Source organism: Theobroma umbraticum, unplaced genomic scaffold (genome assembly GCF_002168275.2).
Source record: "Theobroma umbraticum cultivar Fairchild unplaced genomic scaffold, ASM216827v3 scaffold_50.0, whole genome shotgun sequence".
Classification (NCBI taxonomy): Eukaryota; Viridiplantae; Streptophyta; class Magnoliopsida; order Malvales; family Malvaceae; genus Theobroma; species Theobroma umbraticum.
In genome coordinates, this window is record NW_018397261.1 from 2372633 (window position 1) to 2394559 (window position 21927).

Genomic DNA, 21927 nt, shown 5'->3' on the forward strand with positions numbered 1-21927 from the left:
GTACGACTAGTTAATTGAAAATCATTATATTTGATCATAAATGTAATAATGCTAAACAAAATATAATTAATAATGAAAAACTCTTGCAGATACAGTTAGCGTTATTATTAAATGGAAAAGTAATTGAACTTAACTTTTGTTTATGAAAAATAATTATACACTTACATATGTATGTATATTTTATTTTTTTCATCTTTAAATTAACCTTATCTTACCTAAGATTTTGTACCCTAGTACACGACAGAGGCAGAATAGAATCCATCATAGTTTTCCATGACAACCTGTAAAGAAAGATAATTTGATTGAATTTGTCTTGTCGGTAAAAATTAAAATTCTGAATATTCTTTCTGCCGAACTCAATTCAAAGCATGTGAGTGGACTTGGAATTGAAAAAAAAAGAAGAGTTACCTCTCTTTGGTCTACAATTTGCACAAGCTCTATATATTTCACGCGGATGGAGCAATGCACGCCGACCTACAGCACGAAAGGGCCACATGTTTCAGCCTCAGTGTCAACAGCCTGCTATCAAAGGTCATTTTCTCAAAGAAAAATTGACCATCCCCACCCACTTCTCAAACCCTGGCCAGAACAAATATCAGGAGCTAGAAAACCCAAACACCCAGCAAAAACAATATATAACACAACGCTGTTGGAACTTAACTCTTCTAGTCGCTTTAAATTAACATAAATCAGCTCAGGAAAGAAAAAACACAAAACCACAACGAAGAATCAAAAGGCCTTGCTCGATCGTTGGCCACTTAATTAAGTAGAACTGCTGCATTATATAAATGTAATCCGTTTCAAAGCAGCCTTACGGTGGCGTGCTATACAGTAACTGTAGAATATAAATCTGCAATTCTTTCTGAGATGAACGGGCTGAAATTGAACAGTCTGAGTCTGATTGTCTCAAGATCCAAGAAAACATTAATAAAGGACTCTTGCAAGTTGGGATTTTATTGATTTAAAGGACCCTTCAAAGTTGGCATAAAAGAAAAAGGTTTCTCTTCCCCTATTTGTGGTCCTATTCTTGGAATTGAAATACTAAAGAATAGAGAATTGGATGTACTGTTAGAACAAAATTCATGTTCCACTCGCTTCACATAGAGCGTGAAGTTAACTTCAAGGAGGAACAACTCTTAATTTGCATAATATATAAATTACAATATAATTTTTATAAATTATTAATCTAGATTAAATAATATTTTTAGTTAGTCTTGATTTGAGATTAATGTGGTAAATTAATAATTCATTAAATTTATAAAATAATACATTTTAAAAAAATATATATAAATTTTACTTGATATGTAAATTAATAATATCTTTATATGTCAAAATTATAAATATACATGACTCAATTACGAGACTTTTGTAAAATATAACTCCAATATTACTTGTTTCTTATTGAAATTGATATTTTTTTTGGATCTCATCTATAACTTTTTTAGTGTATTCAAAAGCCCTAATATAGTATTCTCGTATTATAAGAGAAAATTATGTAATGTGATTTTTACTTTAAGTGTATCTTTGTGCTAGATAGGCTCTAGGATAGAATTATCGTTTTTAACTTCATATTCTTTGTCATTTCTAATGACATTCTCAATAATTTTCTCATCACTCAACAACTCTGAAGTTGCCTTGTTTTCTTCTAAGTGGTTCAAAAGGTACTCAACATCTATTGTATCAGATACTTCAACTCTTTGATTAAAACATGCAATTGTCGAATGCCTCCATCATCAGAATATTCATCCAAATTCTTTGAAGCCATGTTATCTATAGACCTAATTTTAAAATGTTGAAAACAAATTGTAATTGTACTTGCTTGAACATCTGTTGTCCAAACCGAGATTGCAAGATTTATTACATCTAAAACATTTATCTTCTCTAGATTTGAGGTCACAATTTCACAACTTTTCAAAAGATTTTGATAAATTAATAAATTATTAATTTATCAATTAAATAGCATCTAGATTAATTAATAAATTTTCATGGTTCCAAGTTTTAATTTATAAAAGTTTAATTATAATTAGTTTTTTTTTTTTGAAAAATGGTTTGATATCATCAATGAGAAAACAATTTACATGGCAAGCATAAATTTGATCCACTCTAGACTTTTTTAGCCCCTGTCCACATCTCAATATCACATCATATATGGGCACTGAATGCAGAATACAGAATTTAACCTCTCGAAACATACAATTTCCTACCATCCTCAAAGACAACATGACTCAGGGTCAACTAGCAAGGTCTTGTATATCCTATAAAAAACAAACATCTTATCCTAGCAATGTCTTTATATCTATTATCAATCCATCACCACACTCAATTGCCTTAAACTATCACCTAACGCTCAATCTCGGTGTGCACCTCGATAAATCACATTTTTACTTAGCCTACAAATATATCACTGCATGATAAAAGGCAAAAAGATCACTCCAGGTAGCAAGTTTGGTACTTTCTCAAGTCTACAATGTCAATATTCAATAGTGTAATCATAAAAGCACACAATTTGACAAACAACACTCAACCATTATCATCTTTTGTTGAACCATCAAATCTGGTTGTCTTTCTAAATCCGACAAGGTTTAACTACTAACCACCCGCTTCTCTATCTCCTGTATTCCTTTCCAAAACTATTTTAACCCCCAAATGACCCGTCATAAAGGGTGCTCAAGAACAAAGTACTTTATCACTCTCTCTTCTTTATTTTTGTTATTTTTGTTCCAAAAGTGTAATCATTTTGCTTGCTCCATTCCAATTTACCATTCAACAAGTCTTCCAACTATTAGGACCTGTAAATCAAATCCAACTTGGCCTAGATTTTAAAGCTTACTCTAAACTTTCATCCCATTTATCCTTACTTAGCTTAAATGCATTTCAGTTTAAGAAAAGAATAGAGAGTTCTTACACAAGCCTAACTTATACTTTCTTCCCCATTCGACCTCACTTGGCTCAAGAATTTCATTTCATGAAAGGTGGCAAAGTAAGGCCACAAGCCTAATTTGACTACACACTTCTTTCTTCCTACTCACCCTTATGAATTCCAGTTCATGAAAAGTGCCAATGCTAACTTAGACTAACAAATAATCTTTTGTTAGATCAAAATATGACAATCTAATTGTCAATTAAGGTTCATCACTTGTTGATCCACCCCTCAAAACCTATTTACACCACTCACTCTCTTGATATCCTCAAACTACCCACTCAAAAAATAGAATTGCAATAAAACATATTGCTTAAAAATATATTTTAAAACAGTCATTAAGATTCAATAATTTGCAAATCCGCCACTCTCTTTCCTAATATACCCCACCTTCACCCTTGTTCTTCATAAAATCCCTTCTCAAGGAACGCTTTAACAACTAGGTGAAATTCATTTCCTCTCCCCCTTTTTCTTTTTTTTTTTTTCAAAGAAGTAACATACATACCCTTCTTGATATTACCAACAACATGTCTTGTAGCCTTTGCACTCCCATTTTTGCCAAGCTATTTGCAATGCCATTTGCCTCCTTAAATTTGTGCTTTATTTCTTAACTTTTCATCAATGTCTTAAGATCTTCAATATGTATGTTAATATTCCTCACTCTCCTTTCGACTAACTATGTTTTAGAAACCCATTTTACTACATTAATTGAATCACTTTCTATCATTAAACCATTAGACTTGACTCACTTTTATGGTGCAAAGATCTTAAAAGCCACCTTAATGACCATAATTTCCACTAGATTAGCATCACACCTTCAAATTGATTTTGAAAACTGAATTTTTATTAATCCATTGTTGTCTTGCAACAATCCCCCTATTCTCGTATCCCATGAGTTCCATTTTGTTGCCCCATTATCATTAAATTTAAGCCAACCCTCTTTGGGTTGCTTCCATTTTGCCACCCTCTTTTTCGTTGTTTATTTGTCCCTACCTTGGCAAGCATTTGTTGCCTGAAAATCTCCACTATGGATTTATTTTCTTTCGGCCATTTTGCTTTCATCTACAACACCACCTTTAACCTTATAATATCATATACTTGTAAGATGTTTCAAACTTTTATGTTAAAAAGAATCTCATTTCTCATTAGCCAAATTGGTCATAGCCAAATTACAAGCATATGTATCAAAAAGATAATATATTAGTAAGTAGTATATCGATTCCATAGAGAATTGATCTAAAATTTTACAAATTATTAAAATTAACATAATTTAATCTTATCTAAACAATCAAAAGTAAACAACTAATTAAACAAGAAATTAATTAACAAAACTAATTAATAACAATTAAATATTCAAAGCACGAATATAATTGAATAAAAATCAAGTCAAACAAACCTAAGATTATAATATCCCTCATACTTCATCTAAACCTTACCTCTCTTCCTTAACTTATTCCAATGAGTTGAATTGCTAACTTAGAGTCCTCAATTATTTATAAGACTCTTTCGATACTTTTATAAAAATATCTATTTTAATCAAAATATTATATCTCTATGTGAATTAAAATTAAAATGGACTCATTAATTTTATACTTTAATACTGACTACATACGGCATATAGTATATCTCTATCCTATACGTAAATCAATTTATTCATCCAAGCAAATAAATATGATCATATGCTATTCTAATTTTAGTCTACTCTAAACTCCCTTTCTCAAGTTATGTTTAGGTTTCTATATCAATTTAATTGGTGGCTAGACAATTAAAAGTATTAAGAATAAATTGAAATTAACAATTCAATTCCATTGAAAATAAGCAAGAAAAAAATTAACAATTTAAATTACAATGGAGCTTAATTACAATCTTAGAGAAAAAATTAACTATTTATAATGAAAATAAAGAACATAAAACAATGGAGTTTAACCATCTCAAACAAAAGAAACAAGAAAACTAGAAAAAGAAAGAAAATTAGAGATTGGTAATCTTCAATCTTCAATCTTTCATGGTTGATCTTAATAACCTAAAACTGATTCCCTCTTACCTTCCCTTCAATTTGGCTTCATAAGGATATATTTATAGGGCTCACAAACACAATTTCAGTCCAATTTGAACTCTCATCTTCAAAAATGCATCTTTACAAACCCGAGGTGCTACAGTAGTGGCTTTTTAGTGCTACAACATAAACTTGTGGTGTATTTTCCTCCTTGTTTCAAGCCAAACTGGGTAAAGTGCCATGAAAGTTGTATCTCTACCTCTTAGCTTTTCAATGGTCTAAGAATAATTTATTTGAAGTCTCATAGAGAGAGTTATGATCAAAATACCAAAATATTTGTAAAAGAAGTTTGCACCTAAAATGCACTCTCTTAGTTCTATTAAGAGTCCTTCAAAACACACCTTTAAAAGCACAATTTAATCAATAGCAGCTTTCTGAAGCAATTTAACATTTAACTTAGCCTAAAGCAATCTAAATTCAATTGACCCAACATAATTAATTATAATTAAATAAATAGCTAAAAACACCTAAAATCTATGCTAAAACTCAAGAACCTAACAATATAATAGTTAAAATTTAGACCAAATAACTCTATATCATAGAGTTATCACCCACCCACTATTTCAATTGTCGCACTCCAAGCTAAAAGGTTTGATAACAACCTTTTTGACATTATCCAACTAACTCCCCATGAATTATACCACATGGCTCACACTCTCCACGCCACTTTGCATGTAAAAAAGAAGTGGAGCCAAACAAACCCATATATGTTTTCATATTAATTTTTCATCAAGATTCCCTCCCAGTTGCTCTTATTAAAATAGTTGGTTGTGTATACTCCATTGGCACCTTTCCACACTAATCTATCAAATTTCTCCTGTACTAGAAAAATGACAACAAAAATCTAATGTAACTTTATCCATTATTCAATTTTCCAATCAAATAATTCTCTCCTCATTTCAATAGCCCACTTTCATATATTGTTCTCCAATTTCCTACAATCATTGACCTTGTCCATCCTATTTACTATTTAAGTAAAGATTCTCGAGAACTCATGTTGTAGAACCTTACCTTTAATCCATTCTTACTATTAAAAGGATATCTTATTTCTATTCCCAATCACCAAACCAAACCCCTAGGCTATCGATTGGCAGTACCTATTGTCCAGGTATAATGGATTAATAATATTTTTGCATATGGTTGAGCTTTTCTTGTTATTTATAACTGTCAATATTAAATTTTCATGAAGGTTACTTGTCTTCTCAATGATAATGTTCCTTTATAAGCTTTTATGTTTACTACCATATCTCCAAATCCATTTATTTAACAATGCTCAATTATTTAATCCAAAATCAATTATACATAATACCCCACCATCTTTTCCTCACCTATTGTTCCCTAATCAATCCACTGAATTTTTTGCCTTGAGAGGATCAACCACTCCATAAAAATCTCTTTTGTATTTTGTGTAGTTCTTCCTTCACTATTTATGGGATTTAGAATAGTGACATTAAAAAGATCGGTAAACTTCTCAAAATAGATTTGATCAAAGTCATCCTTCCACCCATGGATAGCATCTTAAACTTTCAACATGTTAGCCTTGCTCCCATTCTCTACACCATTGACCTCCAAATTTTTTTTAAGCTCTGGTTTGTCCTTAAAAATGTGACGAGTAAGTAACCTACCTTACAGGAAATCATGTCTGCCCATTCTGTTACCACTTAATTGCTCACCTTGATTATGAAGAAATGATTTTTTTTGAAAGTTAATCTTCTATCTAGATATATACCTTGGAAGCACCTTAACACTCTTCTAACATTTTGTAAGCTCTCAAGTTCTCGTTTACAAATTATCAAGGTGATATTAGCGTATTAGAGGTGTGATATATTGAGCTCATATCTCCCCACTTTAATAGGTTTGCAAAGTTCAACCTCAATCACCATCTTCACCAACACACTAAAATCTTTTGATACCAAATTGAAAAGAAAATGGGAAAGAGGGCACCCTTGTCGTAATCATTATCCATTTTGAATTGTCTCGTGAGTGTATCATTCACAAACACCAAAATTAAAACTTAAGAAGCATAATGCTTTGATCCATTTTTTCCATCGATTCTCAAACTCCATCTTTTGCATTATTAGCTCCAAAAGCCCAATTCATACAATTATAAGCCTTTATGACGTTCACATTAAAGATTAGCCTTTTTTAATGTCTTCATCATTCATGGAAAGAATAACAAAATCACTTTTATAGTCTTTAAAGTACAGCATGATAAAGGATTTCAAAGGACAAGAATACATTATGAAACAATACCAGAAGAAAGGAACATTTGTGAGGTTTTTAGGCATTTTTATAGGGAGGAGGGCAATAAGAATAGGAAAAACTAGCTAAAATGAGATGGAGTGAGGTGTGTAAAACAAAGAAAAGTAGAGGAATAAGGATAACTAGTTTGGTCAAAAAATATTTGGGATTATTATGTAAATGGTTATGGTCAAAAAATACGGTAAAGATTAGGGAGCTTTATGGAAAAGACTTTTGTGTGAAAAATATGAATGGTGGGTGGGAGGTGGACATTACATTGGTTACCATCATGCACTCAAAAGGAAAAATGTGAAACCTTTGGAAAACATTCTGGGTTTACCAAAGGCTAAGGGTGTGAGTAAAGTTGTTGGAATCACTACAAAAAAAAAAAACAAAGGATTACAGATGAAAATTTTTGTTGTTAATACTTACGATTCCATCAGTAAGAGGAATTACTAACGAAATTCTCAATGAAATTTTTCATCGATTGTCAATCAGAAATACTATCATCGAAAAAGGCAAATTCGTCGACAACGAAATATTCCGTCGGTTACTTACCAATTAAAAATTTTGTCAAGAGTTCCATAGGCAAAGACTCAAATCCATCAACTGGAATGTCATTTGTAAGGAAAGAAATCAGTCAATAAATTCCTTCGATAAGAATATCAACGAATTTCAACTCGTTGGAAACTCCAATGGTGGTTACTGATGGAACTATTTAGTTGGCAATTTTGTTGAAAAATACCAACGAAATTACTAATAGATCCTTCTTAGAAGCTTACAAGCATTATCTGACGACAAATGGCAATAATTCTATCGGTATTCTGTCAGTATTTTATATGAATTTTGTCGGTAAATGAAAATTTTCATTAGTGATTCTGTAATTAAATGATGAAATCCGTCAGTAATACCTACAGAACATAATTTTTTAAGATCAAATTTTGTCCTGTTCATAATAAAATCATTATATGATGTTGATATTAATAAAGTTAGCACATAACAAATACAGAAATGCATGTATATATATAGAAAAAATGAAAATGTAATACACATATTGTAAACATCTGATAATAATCCAAATGTAAACATCCAACATAAATACAAATGTCACTGAAAGGGAGGGGCTGCCAATGCTGTTGCTATGGTGGAGCTTGTGGAGCCGACGGTTGTCATGAAGAAGGCCCAAAGGTGTATGACAATCTCCTCGATCCAATTACCTCCATCAACAAGTCACTAAGTCTGTTAAATACGCTTTTATGTCCTTGGCATTGGTAACCAATTCTCTATAACCCTTAGGCTCAGGCACAGGAGTTTGAGGATGTGATGTAGTGACAAGGCCACAAGCAAACTCAAGCATCATATATGTAATTATAAGTCTCAAAGCGAGGACTCTAATACCAAATCTGTAAATGTGGGTCCTAATGCTGGTGCGCCCTCTAATGGCCTCTATTCATGCCTTTAAATCAAACTCCGGTTAGGTCAATAGCTCATCATCGTACTTCTGCGATATAGTTGAAGCGTATGATTCCTACAAATAAAAATGCAATTACAAACTATTAAGTTGTTTAATCAATAAGCAACATATATATCGAATATATATAAACACACATATTTCTTACACAGATATTCTTTGACTTGTTGTTCACAAATTCTCCAGTACCCTTCTACAGGTTGTGAATTCGTTCGAAAAGCTCTAAGAACATGGCTTGGTTTTATTTTCCTCTTCCTATAATCATAGAAACACGTTAACAACATAAACAATTGTATTATTAAAATGAATGATTTTTGTAGTATTAAAATAAAAGCACATACCAACTGCTTTTGGTGTAAGGCAAAAAGCAACGAACCACTAATATGTTTTGACACGTTCTCGTCTTTCTCGATTAAGTGCTTTTGCCTAGCCTTGTGGGAGAGCAATTGTCACTTAAGCTTGGACTGCATCATCAATTAACTGGTCTCATACCTCAACAATGATCCAAGGTGGTGACTTACCCTTAAGCAATACAAGATCGACGTTGGGGTTGCCTTCTTCCCTTTTGGCCTTCTCTCACTCATCCCCTAATAGGTCCTTGAGGTGGTCTTTGCAAATCTGCTCCCATATGAACCAAACCTCCATTGCATCTGCAGCAGTTTATTGTCTAATTTTCTACTTACGCAAGTATATGTATCGAGCAGATAATATTTAGATAAGCAAAATGTTGATCCCACAAAGAATTGATCTTAAATTTTATTAAGTACTAAAATTATAATAATTTATTCTTATCCAAACAATCGAAATCAATTAATTAAACTAAGAATTAAATAAAACTAAATCACAATAAACTAAATCAAAAATCATAGCAAAAATAATTAGAGAAAAATCAATCTAAATAAGCCTAAAATTACAATATTCCTTACACTTTATCTAAATCTTTGCTCTCTCTTTCTTAACTTATTCTAATGGATTGAATTACTTACCTAGAGTCCTCAATTATTTATAAGGCTCTCCCGATATTGTTATTAAAATATGTATTTTAATCAAAATGTTATATTCCTAGGTCAATTGAATTTAAAACAAATTTACTAAGTTCAGACTTTAATTTTAGTTATATAAGATATATATGTATATTCCTATCCTATACATAAATCAATTTATTCATCAAAGCAAATTAATATGATCATATATTATTCTAATCTTAGTCTACATGAAACTCTCTTTTTCAGTTTATGTTTAGGTTTCCAAATCAATTTTAGCCTACACTACACTTTATTTGTGAGAGAAAAAAATTATACATATTTTGACAGTTAGAGATAAACCTCCATATTTTCAACTAAATTTACCTAAAAATTGACACTTAGAAAAGGAACCAATTTTATTTTTCATGGAAAAACAAAATATTTTAAGTATCATTTTTAGCAAAAATTGTTATATATACATGACTAGTTTTTCATCAATAAAACAAAAAATTTACTTTTCATGGAAAAGCGCAATATTTTAAGTATTAAAAAAAAATACATATTTTTAAATTTAGTGATAAACCTACATATTTCAACTAAATTGACCTAAAAATTGTTGACACTTAGAAAAGGAACCAATTTTATTTTTCATGATTGAAAAACAAAATATTTTAAGTATTATTTTTAGCAAAAACTGTTATATATACATAACAATTGTTTCATCAATAAAACAAAAAGGTTATACTTCATGGAAAACAAAATATTTTAAGTATTATCTTTATTTTAAAAAATATTGTTATATATATCTAACTATTTTTTTCATCAATAAAACAAAAAAAATTATCCGAGTTGGCCCAACTGCTTCTTAGGCCCATCTAAACCTATTTAAGCAACCTCTTCTCGGGCCCTAGAAAACCCTCTAGAGCCCCCGGCGAGGATCGAACTCGCGACCTTTCGCTTACGAAGCGAACGCACTACCACTATGCGACGGAGGCAATCGCCGTACAACTCAGGCTGTTATTTAACAAATCTTATGTTATTGTTTGTGCAGACTCGTTTTGTACAAAAAGAACTGGCTTATCGAAATAATTGAAGACATCACTAGTCTATTGAAATTAATAATCACCTAATTTTTTTTTTTCAAAAAAAGAATAATGATAATCTTTTTTTAATTATCCAAATAGTTGCATACAGCAAAGAAATTGTACATATCCAATATGAACTTACAAGAGGAAGAAAAACAAAATTTTATGCCTTCTGCTTGATAAATGACAAAGAGCTGTTTTGCTATATGACTGTGTAACATGCCCTCCCCTAGAAGTAGGACAGTGACCTGCATTTGAATGAAAATTTTCCCATCTTGAAAAAGGAAATATTAGTAGGGAACTCACTACTATCTTTCATTTCAGAAATGGCAACTCTTTTTGCTCTTTTCTCCAGTGCTGTATTTTTTTCTCTTACAAAGGAAAGTAACCCAAATTTGGTCACTGATTGAAATGGTAATTAAAACTGTACTTTAGCTTACAAGACAAAGCACAAAACATGGACTATAAGCTGATCACCAGGAATAAGATTAGCATAAAAACATGAGCTCATATACAAAGGATCTCATATACTTGTTCTTACAAATATGTATGTGTCATAATCTGAGAAGGTAACTTTTTTATGATATAACACAAGACTGCAGTTCTTGATTCTGATCCACGAATTATTATGCTTTCACGCAAAATCAAAAAATTTAATCATAACAAACAGAGGAAGAACAAAGGTGAATGAAGAAGAATTAGAAGACATTTTGCAAATAGTTTACTTGGAAAACAGCTGTCGCCGCCTGCTTTGCTTGGCTCGTAAACCAACTCTTTCCCCAATCACAATCTCATCAACTAAATCCTTAAAGACCAGCCTTTCAACATCAAGCACCATCCCAGAAATCTCACAGTGAAAATCTGTCCAACTCTCTGACCGACACATTACATCTTCCCACAAGATACTTTTCAGACCATCCTCCTCTTCCTCCAGGTTGCACCTTGATTTCTTGGCTTGAAGCTGCTTTATCTCCAAACACAATTCTTTTAGAAGCTTTTGTGCACTGAGGGTCTCTTTTGCTAGTTTTCCAGACTTTACCCGAGGCTCTGGAGAGGCCCCAACTAGAGCTAACTTTCCAACAAGAATCTCATTAACAGAATCAAATATAAGCTTTCGGTGGAATTTCTCATGGTCTGGCTTTGAATGGGGAACCTTTCCAGTGTTACTCTCTTCTTTGGATAGTAAGGAGCTTGCTTTGGTTTGCTCCAAAACAAAGAACAACTCTGGGTTGATGGGATGGCCTGATGTGGAGCTGAAATGTTGTCAAGCCAGAACTGAGATCTCTCAATAGAAGGCCAGAGGCTAATAATATCTCAGAAATGTATCTGTGATCAGGATTTGTATTCTCACAAAGTGACGCAATGTAATCTGTACTGGCTTCATCATGATTGGAGTTCAGTCTTCTAAGTTTTTGAACCAAATGCTCAATGCTCTGTAGTTTCTTGCGACTAATCCCTGAGGTAAGACCAGAGCCCACGTCGTTAGACAAGCAGTTATCTGCAGGGTTCCATTGCTCTTCATTGTGATTGTCATTGAAACCTTGAGCACTGTTACCTGACATAATGAATATTCAAGTGAGATTTAGTTCATTGATCCCTTCACATCTTTAAGTATAAGAAAACGACAACGAGATTAGAAGTATTTGTTCATTTTTAATTTAATCACCATTTGCTAATAGAGAGACAATTTTAAACGTGTGCACAGGGAAGTTTTGGTTTATAGCCAGTCTAAGACTCATAGCTAAATAGAATTAAGTTGATGGCCTGCACTTTATGCATCCCAATACAACTGCAATCTGTCTATATGACCTAGAGGCACCAGACCTTGCGTTGGGTAATATTGGAAATAATTCATGCTGCTGATGAGTACTTCTTTCTCTTTCTATTTGCTCAATTTGTTTATTCCATCACTATTATTTTCTCTCTTTTGGGATCATGCAGTCAGGAAAGGGTATGAATGCTCAAAAAGTACTTGGATTTACTCCATGACAACAATAGCAATGGCAGAAACAACAACGAAAATGATTGATGATACAATTTCCTTCTTTCGTCTTTCTTCTTTTTACATTTTGTTTGTGCGCATTTTAGTTATTGCCTGGAATGTTCAATGAACAGGTGCATATGACGTGGAAATGCATTACAGTCAGAAACTACAAATGGTAGCTAAATGTAAATTTTCTAGAAAAGTTACTGGATAAGCAAACATGGATTACAATTCACTTTAAAATGATGCAGGATCAATTCCCACACAATGCACATTAAACAGGGAGCAAGAGGTAAACTTGAATTAACGTGCAAACACACCACACTCCCCACCCCCCCCCCCAAAAAAAAAAAAAAAGAAACGCCCACTCAAAAGAAATCAAGTTAAAAATATGTAGTAAGATGATTGTTGAGTTTTGTATTGACTGGAATTCAAAATCTTATTTGATTAGAATTTGCGTCACTGGACAACACTGAGCAGTTGTACAATTTTAAATTTCTTGTCACACATTGAGTCCTAATTCTATTCTACTTTGAACTTTTGTATTATAAAAATGGGTCTTTAGCCTTTAGAAGTGAAAGAGAGCTTTTGGGAGCTCTATAGAGGGTTTGCTCTAAGTGGAGCTAGAGTAGGTAGTGTTCTTTGTGAGGCTATTGAGAGAGAGTGTGTATAAGGGGTATAAGGGATCTTTGGTTGGTTTGGGGAAACTATTGAGATAGATTTTATTGTATTTTAATTTCTCAATACTAGAACTGTTTCATTTCTTGGACATAGATAAAAGGCCAAACCATGAAAATTCTTGAATGTTTCTATTTACTTGATTTCTCAGGATTTTTATCTTTGTTGTTTCTTGGGCAATTTTTCATAACAACAAAGTTGGTATGTGCTCTTCAAATTTCTCTACTCTTGCAACAAAATGTTTGACAAAGAAAATTAAAAAAAATGAACCCAATAGCATTTGCATCTTCATTCAATTCACAACAGTTTATGTCAAAATCAAGTATTCTTGGAAAACAGAATAATTACCTTCAGGAGTGTTTAGTATCTGCTTTACTGGGGATGGTGCATCATCTATATAAACTGAGGTGTCAAGAACGGAAACCGGGCTTGGATGTTCTAGAGCAACCATAGCAAGTTCTGCCACTGATCCATCCTCAACCAGTCTTGCGATTGATTTCTAACAAAGCAAAGCATAATAGGTAAGGCAACCAAAACGAACAATTGGATGAATGCTGAATATTAAGATCACCTACCTTCTGCATGATGCCAGAAATTGAGTACTTGGCAGCCTTCATGGATGGACTTTGACTACCATTGATCTCAATAGATCTTTCATTACTGTTGACTTCCACATCCAACTTGGACTCCAAGATAATATTGCAGTCTGATTGCAAAGAAGTGTCATCTATTTGGTGACTTGAAGTTCGTGATTCATTACTTTCCTGACTCAGCTGGTCATCAGACTGCAGCATGTTGTGAGATTTTGGTCTATGTTTACCACCAGGGGAACCTGACTCTGACAATTGCCGGTTGTATTGCCTTCTGGGTTTGCTTGGATCAGATGGTGGAGTAGGTGGACGAGATCGCCTGTCCAACTCAAGCTTTTTCTGCTGCAGTCTTGGGCTTACAGATCCTGAATTCTTTACTAAAGTGGCGGTGGTTTCTTTTGGAGGTTTGATTGAAGACTGTATGGACTTAATACTCCTGCTACTATCTCTCTTATCAGTAGAGCTAGCAGCAAAATCTCTACCACTGTTTCTGGCAGTATGATCTCTAACTGTTCGACTATTTATCGAACCTGTTTTATTATCTACAGATCCCCCACTATGAATCTTGGAGAGACTGGAAAAGTCGTCTATTGGAATTACTGTTGAAGCAGGAATATCAACTTTCTCAACAAGTTTTGCTGGTTTCATGATCACAATCGGAGATTCATATGTTCTAATAGAATCTGAACCCTTAGTTGTTGAAGTGTTGATTCGCGTGTTCTGTGGGCTTCGCTGGCCTCTCAGATTCTGACTGGGGCTTGTACATTTTGGTTCATGGTCTCTTTGAGTCACCAAGTTTGCTGGTTGTTCTTCTTTCCTAGTCTCAAGGAGTCCCTTTGCTTGCATTGCTTCTAGTATCTGTTTAAGAGCTCTGAGATCCTTTCCAGATTGTTGAAACTCTAGATCTTTCAGTCTTTTCTCAATCTCACTATAAACTGAAGGGAAAGAGTTTGGAGTCTTGGCTGGAACTTTAAACTGTTTGAGAGGTTGTTTTTGAGAACCTCGACTTCCATCCGCATGTCTCCATGGTGCTGGCTCAATTGGGAACCTTGAACTGGAAATAGGCTTCATGACCAAATCAGGGTTTTTCCACCGAGGTGATGTTGGGTCCTTCAATGAGTTTCTTGGAGAGTTAGAAGTTCTGGTTCGCCTGTTCAGGTCATTTGCTCTTAGTGACTGCAAGAAAGGATTGTTATCTTCAACAGAGCAGGTTTTAATCACACCCAACTGCCGATCACCAGCTGAGGAAGAATCTGGCAATGGTTCCAAGCCCATCAACTTGGCAACAACATTAGGAGGGCGCTTCTGGCCTCCCAGTGATTGTGGTGGATCAGAAACTCTGCTGTTCAAGTTGCCACTATTATGAAAACTTTTAGTAAGGTAATTTGAACCTCTCATCGACCTTTCTCTACTATCCAAAGAAAGTCTTGGCAGCTCTTTAAGCTTTGGTGTTGATTTGAAGGTTTCTCGTGATTCAAACGATAAACAATTAATCTCTCTTCCATCATAAGAAAATCGAGGAGCATCCCTTGATATTGAATTCCATGAGCCATTTGCTTCTTGTGATGATCTTGGAAGTTCTCTAGCTTCATTGTTGTAATACCAAGGTGCTTCCCTAAGTTTTGCAAGTACTCTAAGAGACTCCTTCAGATCAGCAGAAACATTTTGCTTTCCATTGATCCCAGCACCATAAGACCCATTCAATGCTGTAGGAAGTGGAAACGGCCTTGGTGAGCCTTTATGCTTCACAGTACTGCCTGATACTTTCTCTCTTGTTGTTGTTCTAACCGATAGTCCTCTGGCTTCTCTATACATTGAGTCCTTGACCACATCTCGAAGGTCAAGGCATTGTGACCCTAAATGAGGAGAAATACTTAGTTGGTTCATCGCTGGGTCCCTAGAGGGAGTTTCAGGAATGAGGATTCTGTCAAAAGAAGAGGCATCTTGCTGAGCTGTCTTGTTACAATCCAGTGATGACAAGGAAGATGAACATGAGGATGAAAAAGAGGCTCTTGAAGATTCTGTGGAAATTCTTTGCTTCTCATTCCCGCTTCTGTTTATATTCATTTCCTGAAAAGAAAATGTCTGTAAGGACAGATTCTAACAATAACTTGGCATCACATTTTTAACAGTTTGTATTTATGGAGGCAATTTGACTACTCAGCATCCATCTAGGGCCAAAAACTATGCACAATCAGGTTTTGGAAAGTTTCTCGTGTATAGAGTCACAGCCCAGGCACAGGATGGAATCATCAATATTGAGAATGATTTATATTTTAGAAAGGCAACTATGTACTGAAGAAATGATCCGCAAAACCAACCAGTCTTACATGTCCCAAAAAAGGAGGTAGAATGGGGAGGGGAGGGGAGGGGAAGATGAAACACAGATCAAATTGTGGGGAACTTACAGTTGCTGTGTCTCGATGGTATGCATTATTTGAATCCTCTTCCAGGATTCCATTGTTCAAGAAGGAATTACCTGTAAGGGTGTGAAAGGATTAGATTGTCCTTTAGACTGCACTTCCATTGTGTTTTAATGTTTGAGTTCACAAAATACCAAATAAGGAAAAGCAATGAATGAGATTGTGCTTTAAACAAGAACTCAGCTTTGAAAAAATTATGAAGAAATCAGCAACCAGAAATAAGGGGTAATCAACATTTATTATCAGAAAACTATAGTTATGCTTTGCCACCTAAGAATGTACCATAATTAATCTACATCTACATGTAACTCTTCAATAAGAATTCAGACAACAGCATAAGATCAAAAGTTGGAAGAATCCACCTGCATTCATCAATGTACAGATAGAAAGCAGTTGAAATCAAGACATTTTATCGGAGCATAGGCCACAGTATAAACGTAATACTTGAATATAAAATTATCATAAATATCTTCATAATATTTCCATTAAAACACAGCACCTAACAATAAAATTAGACAGAAACACAAAAATACAGATGCAAAGGTATATTAAAGCTGTTGGATATGGCCAATGCTGGCTATGAATTAAATGATTGAAATTAAAAAGGCATTGACATAATTTCAGCCTTATATGTATATTGCAGCAATCGTGATGAGTATTATAAGGATTACTTTTAGAGGAGAAGTTATAGATTAAGCAGTATCCCTAAGAGAACTACCTGCAGGAAGCCTCCTAGGGCTCAAGCGCTTAGTGGTAAGCATATGATGACGATCAAAGATTTGAAAAATCCCAGTCATGCATCCTATTTGCTTCTGCAAATCTGGATTTTCATCTGCCAAAGAATGTAGAAGTTTTGCAGCCATCTTCCCCTCAACTATCAGAACCTAATACTCCTCCTACTTCCTAATTCCTATAACTTCATCATCTTTTCTCCATACAAAAGAATTGCAACCATTATTTCCTCTTTCACCATAAAATCAGATTGTAAGGCTATTCAATAGAGCTATTAAAACCAGTTTCCAGCTGTATGAACTATCAGATGCCTTAGCAACTCTTCAAGGAGCAATTTGAGAATCAATTCTATTAGATAGCTCAGAAAGCAGAATATAATTCAAGAACCAATAAAATGTGAACTCTCTTGTCTCTTTTTACATCTTCCACCATTCCCCTTCAAAAATGTCCAAATTTCAAACCACGGATTATATTTTTATTAAAAAGCCTTACAAAAGACTAAAGCACTTCCCACATTAACCACAAACACTGGACAGATAAAAACAGAATGCATCAAAATTTCAGATTGCTTCCTTCTCCATGTCTAAAAGTCCTCATACTTTTGAACCCAGTTTTTACACAACTAATTACCGCTCAAAAACCATAAAATTTGGCCCCCCACAATACTAAGATTGTCTTTTGCAATCAAAACTCAAAGCCCACAAGATTTCTTCTATTAACATTACGACCCTTTATTGGCTTTTCCATGAAATCCTCCATAGCTCAAACCTTTTTCAAACAACCAAGCAAAACTCCAAGAGAAAAGAAAAACAACTATAAACCATAAAATTATCTCCAATGAATATATACATCAAAGATACCTTATTGAGAATTCGCAGGCAAACCAGACAATGCCTTATGTTAATCTCGTAATACAACCAAAAAGAAAAAAAGAGAGGAAGGGACCCAGTACCCCATTTCACAATATGCACACAAAATCAACACTTTGTAGCAAAACTAACTCCAGTTTACCTCTAACTCTAGGGAACTAAAACAAAACATTCTAAGAGAAACTGTAAAAGGAATCTCTTCAGATCCAAGAAGAAAAAAAATGTAAAAAAGAAATGTCTTGGTGTTACCCTGAGCCAAATCCAGAAGAGATAGGAAGCTTTGCTATTATGCCCTGTAAAAAACCATTGTGGTGGTCACATGGCCCAAGAGTTGCAAATAAAAAAAAAATTATGTGAGGGAGAGAGAGAGAGAGAGAAAGAAGAGAGATGAGTGTTTGTGAGTATTTGTGGGTCAGATGTCATCCAGGCTCTATCTCACACATCCATGTGAGATGAGTATGTGAGTGGGTCTATAGCTGTCTCTGCATGGCATGTGATTTTGTCAGGAGAGAGAAAGAAGAAAGAAAAGAAGCATTCCCCCTCTTTCCTACAAACTACAAGTGGACTAGTTCAAATACTTGTCACCCAATGATTTTCCAAACTACCGTCCTTTTGCTTCTAACCTTTTACCGTCCCATCTCTCTTATCAGGTTTTCAGCTACAGATTCACCTCACATCACATATAACAAGCCCTGCTCTAAGCTGCCACTTATTAATGTCATCAAATTATGGACTCTGTTGTTAACTGTACAACTTAATACAAGTTTACAAAACATATGTATGAGTTTATGGGAAATGTTAATAGGAAATGACATGATTTATGGTTTTCTATTTCTTGAAGTTCTTATATATGTTTCTCAAGTAATGAAATCCAACTTGCACAAGTGGAGTTAGATTATATATTTAAGATATTCAAGGTCTAGAAAAATGGGAAAGAATAACATGGACTTTGGACATTCTTGTATTGTCCTTGCATCTTTGCCAACTAAAGCCAATTATAAAAAGCAGAAATTAGAACAAAAAGTGCCTCACACTAATTAAACCAGCAATATGATAGCATCAGGCAGGAAGACAACATAGAGAACAATACTACGAAAATAAGCAAATGTTATTACATGTCTTCCATATATATATGTACACACTTTAAAAGCTAAGTGTTACAAGAACAGAGTAGATTTTTATTCTTAGATATAGGAATGAAGGTTCATGTATACATTCTTATTCCAGGGTATAGGTTGAGCAAGAATTTTTATGTAACCTAAAGAACCATCTATGGCACGCAATTCCTTTTGTTTCTTTGGTTGCAAGAATATTAACCACATGAAAACAAAAGACAAGTGAATCCTTTAACTTGCAATTTCCACATTTACAACTTTGTGGTGACCAAAACTAAAGCAAATTTTACCTCTCTAAATATTTCATTTTACCCTAAAAGAATCAATAATAGATTAAAGATGATAATTACAGCAGTGAAGGTGATGAGGGAAAAGAGCTAAACCTTCAAAACTATACATGATACCCCCAAAGTGTGAAGAACTTGTTATTTGTCAATTCTTGGTACGATCACAAGGGCCGGCCATGATAGGAGGCAGCTTTCTTTTTCTTAAATATTTTACTTCTCTCTGTTAATTTCTTTATGCTTTGAGTGTTTAAATTAATGAAATTATAAATAAAGTGGTTGGACCCTGAAAGAAGCAATTGAAGAGGCAGTCAATAGGATGCTCACATCACCGTGTCTATATATAAACATGGAGGCCACTATGTCCTACACTAGTTTTTGTTACTTTTCAATGACTATAATATTATATTCAACATTGACGCTGAATATTCTTTTTCCAGTCAAAGACTAATTGTCTGTCAAAGAAAGGATAAAAAGGACGATTAATTAACCGTTTCATTGCTGAAGGGCAGTGGTGTCCATTGGGAAAGTCCATGGAGAGCAAGTGTCTAACACATGGAAATTTAGCCCATGGTTGGCGGCCTATGCAGGTACCATTTATCTAATGTTGTATATATTTTGGGAGTGCTCCAAAATTTAAGAATGGAATTTAAAAGGCTTGTAAATTAATTTCCATCAGCTAGCAAAGCACATAACTGAGAAAATGCTATGTCAGATTCCTTTAGCGCATGGCTCCCCACCACTCCCCTTCTGCCTGTATTTCACCATTCACCCATTAATTCCTTCTCCTCTGTTCTCTTTGTCATATATAAAAGCAATGTCTCCTTCATGCTGCAGAAGCCATGTGTAACGGAGGTTCTTGTGATACAGAGAAATAATGTTGCAAAGAAGTAAAGGATAAGGCGACAAAAAAAAGATCGGAGTAATTCTTGAAGTATTAAGTGTTGTGATTAGTGGAAGAGAATAAAAAAAAAATTAGGGAGTAGAAGAGAATTATAAAAATAATTTAGAGAGAGAAGTTCTTGAGGAGAATGTGATAGCTCTAAGCCAAAGAGAAAATCCACCAATGAATTGTAAAGGTTTTATATATAGTGTTAAAAGTAGCAGTTATTCAAAAAAGCTTTAATATACTTAATGAAATAATATTATTAAGAATAACTTTAATGTTGGATAACCATTACTAAGAGTTAATGGTGAGTAATAGTTAGAAACTCATTATGTGACTATTGAAGTAATTAGGTATAATAAGACTTGTTCTCGACTAAAAGATAACAGAGAAGAGGTATTCCTGAAAATATATATAAAAAAAAGAAACTATACATGAACTCGTACAAGAAAAAATGTTGTACATAAATACCTCTAAAAATATACAAAAAAAAACTATACATGAATAGGTACAAAAAAAAAGTTATACGTAAATAAGCACAAGAGAAGAAAATGCATGTGAACAGGTATACAAGAACAAGGTAAGAGAGTGAAACACTTATACTTCAGGAAAAGGTTAAGAGGAAAACTTTTTAAATATCTCTATATCTAAGTCACCAAACCAAACTCTTCATAATACTCCAAAATGAAAGTAATCCATGAATCCTACCACTTATTCTAAATTACTTTTACTGTCATTCATATGAAGTGGTTATTCTATATGAAGTGGTTGTTTTACTTGTATTAGTTGCTCTATATAGAGTAATACTTTAATTATTCTGCGTGGAGTAATGCTCTAGTTGTTCTGCGTGAAGTAGTATTTTATTTGTTCTAATTTTTTTTGCATAAAATAGTGCTTCACTTGTAATAGTTGTTCTCATTATTCTTTGTACAATATTATACTAAAAAATAATTTTTTAGAGAATATGTATTAATTAAAATCAAGTATTTACACCTTGTTAACACAAACAATGCAATATTGCAACCGTGTGAACAAAATGTGTAATCAAGAATTGTTGTTTAAACAAGGTTTTGATTATATGAATTTTTCATAATTAATAATATCTTTAATTGAATTATTTCAATTAATGTTGTTTACTAAAAAACAACCCTTCAACTACTTCTACGAGCATTCTGTTAATTACTTTGGCTTTGAAGCAAAATTTTAAGCATAATGAGTATTTTTCTCTTTTCTTTTCCGAAATTTTAGTGCATGTATCTAATTAATTAAGTCATGACCCATAATTTTTGCTCTGAATAACAAAAACTTTGATAATATTAGCATCATTCAATCTATTTTTTCATTAAAAAAAATGCATTTGAATGTTTAAAGAAAATTTAATATCTTATGCATAAAACGCCAAACTATTCCTCTTTTTAAAGGTAAAAATTTGATATGATACTCTCAAAGTAAATAGAAAAATGATTAATAATTAACTGTTTCGAGAACTTGAATGTTTTTTTTTTTTCAGTTTTGGGTTCAACTACTAATTAATTCTATTGGCTGTTTCAAAAATAAAATTCTTTGCCTTCAATTATTTTTTTCCATTAATATGAACGAAATTGACAACCACATTTATTTTTAAGATG

General features: G+C 33.4%; 1 protein-coding gene and 1 non-coding gene across 2 annotated transcripts; both read right to left on the minus strand.

The window, feature by feature from the left end:
- Positions 1-10576: 10576 nt before the first annotated feature.
- Positions 10577-10648, minus strand: TRNAT-CGU (transfer RNA threonine (anticodon CGU)). The gene has a single exon. It is a non-coding gene; the product is annotated as a tRNA-Thr (tRNA).
- A 560-nt stretch (positions 10649-11208) lies between these two features.
- On the minus strand, positions 11209-18387 carry LOC110417693 (protein LONGIFOLIA 2-like). The gene is given in 6 exon segments (XM_021430158.2): positions 11209-11985; positions 11987-12293; positions 13749-13899; positions 13976-16060; positions 16399-16469; positions 17132-18387. Coding segments are annotated over 6 exon segments (3285 nt in total). The 5' UTR covers positions 17277-18387; the 3' UTR covers positions 11209-11459.
- Positions 18388-21927: the final 3540 nt, after the last annotated feature.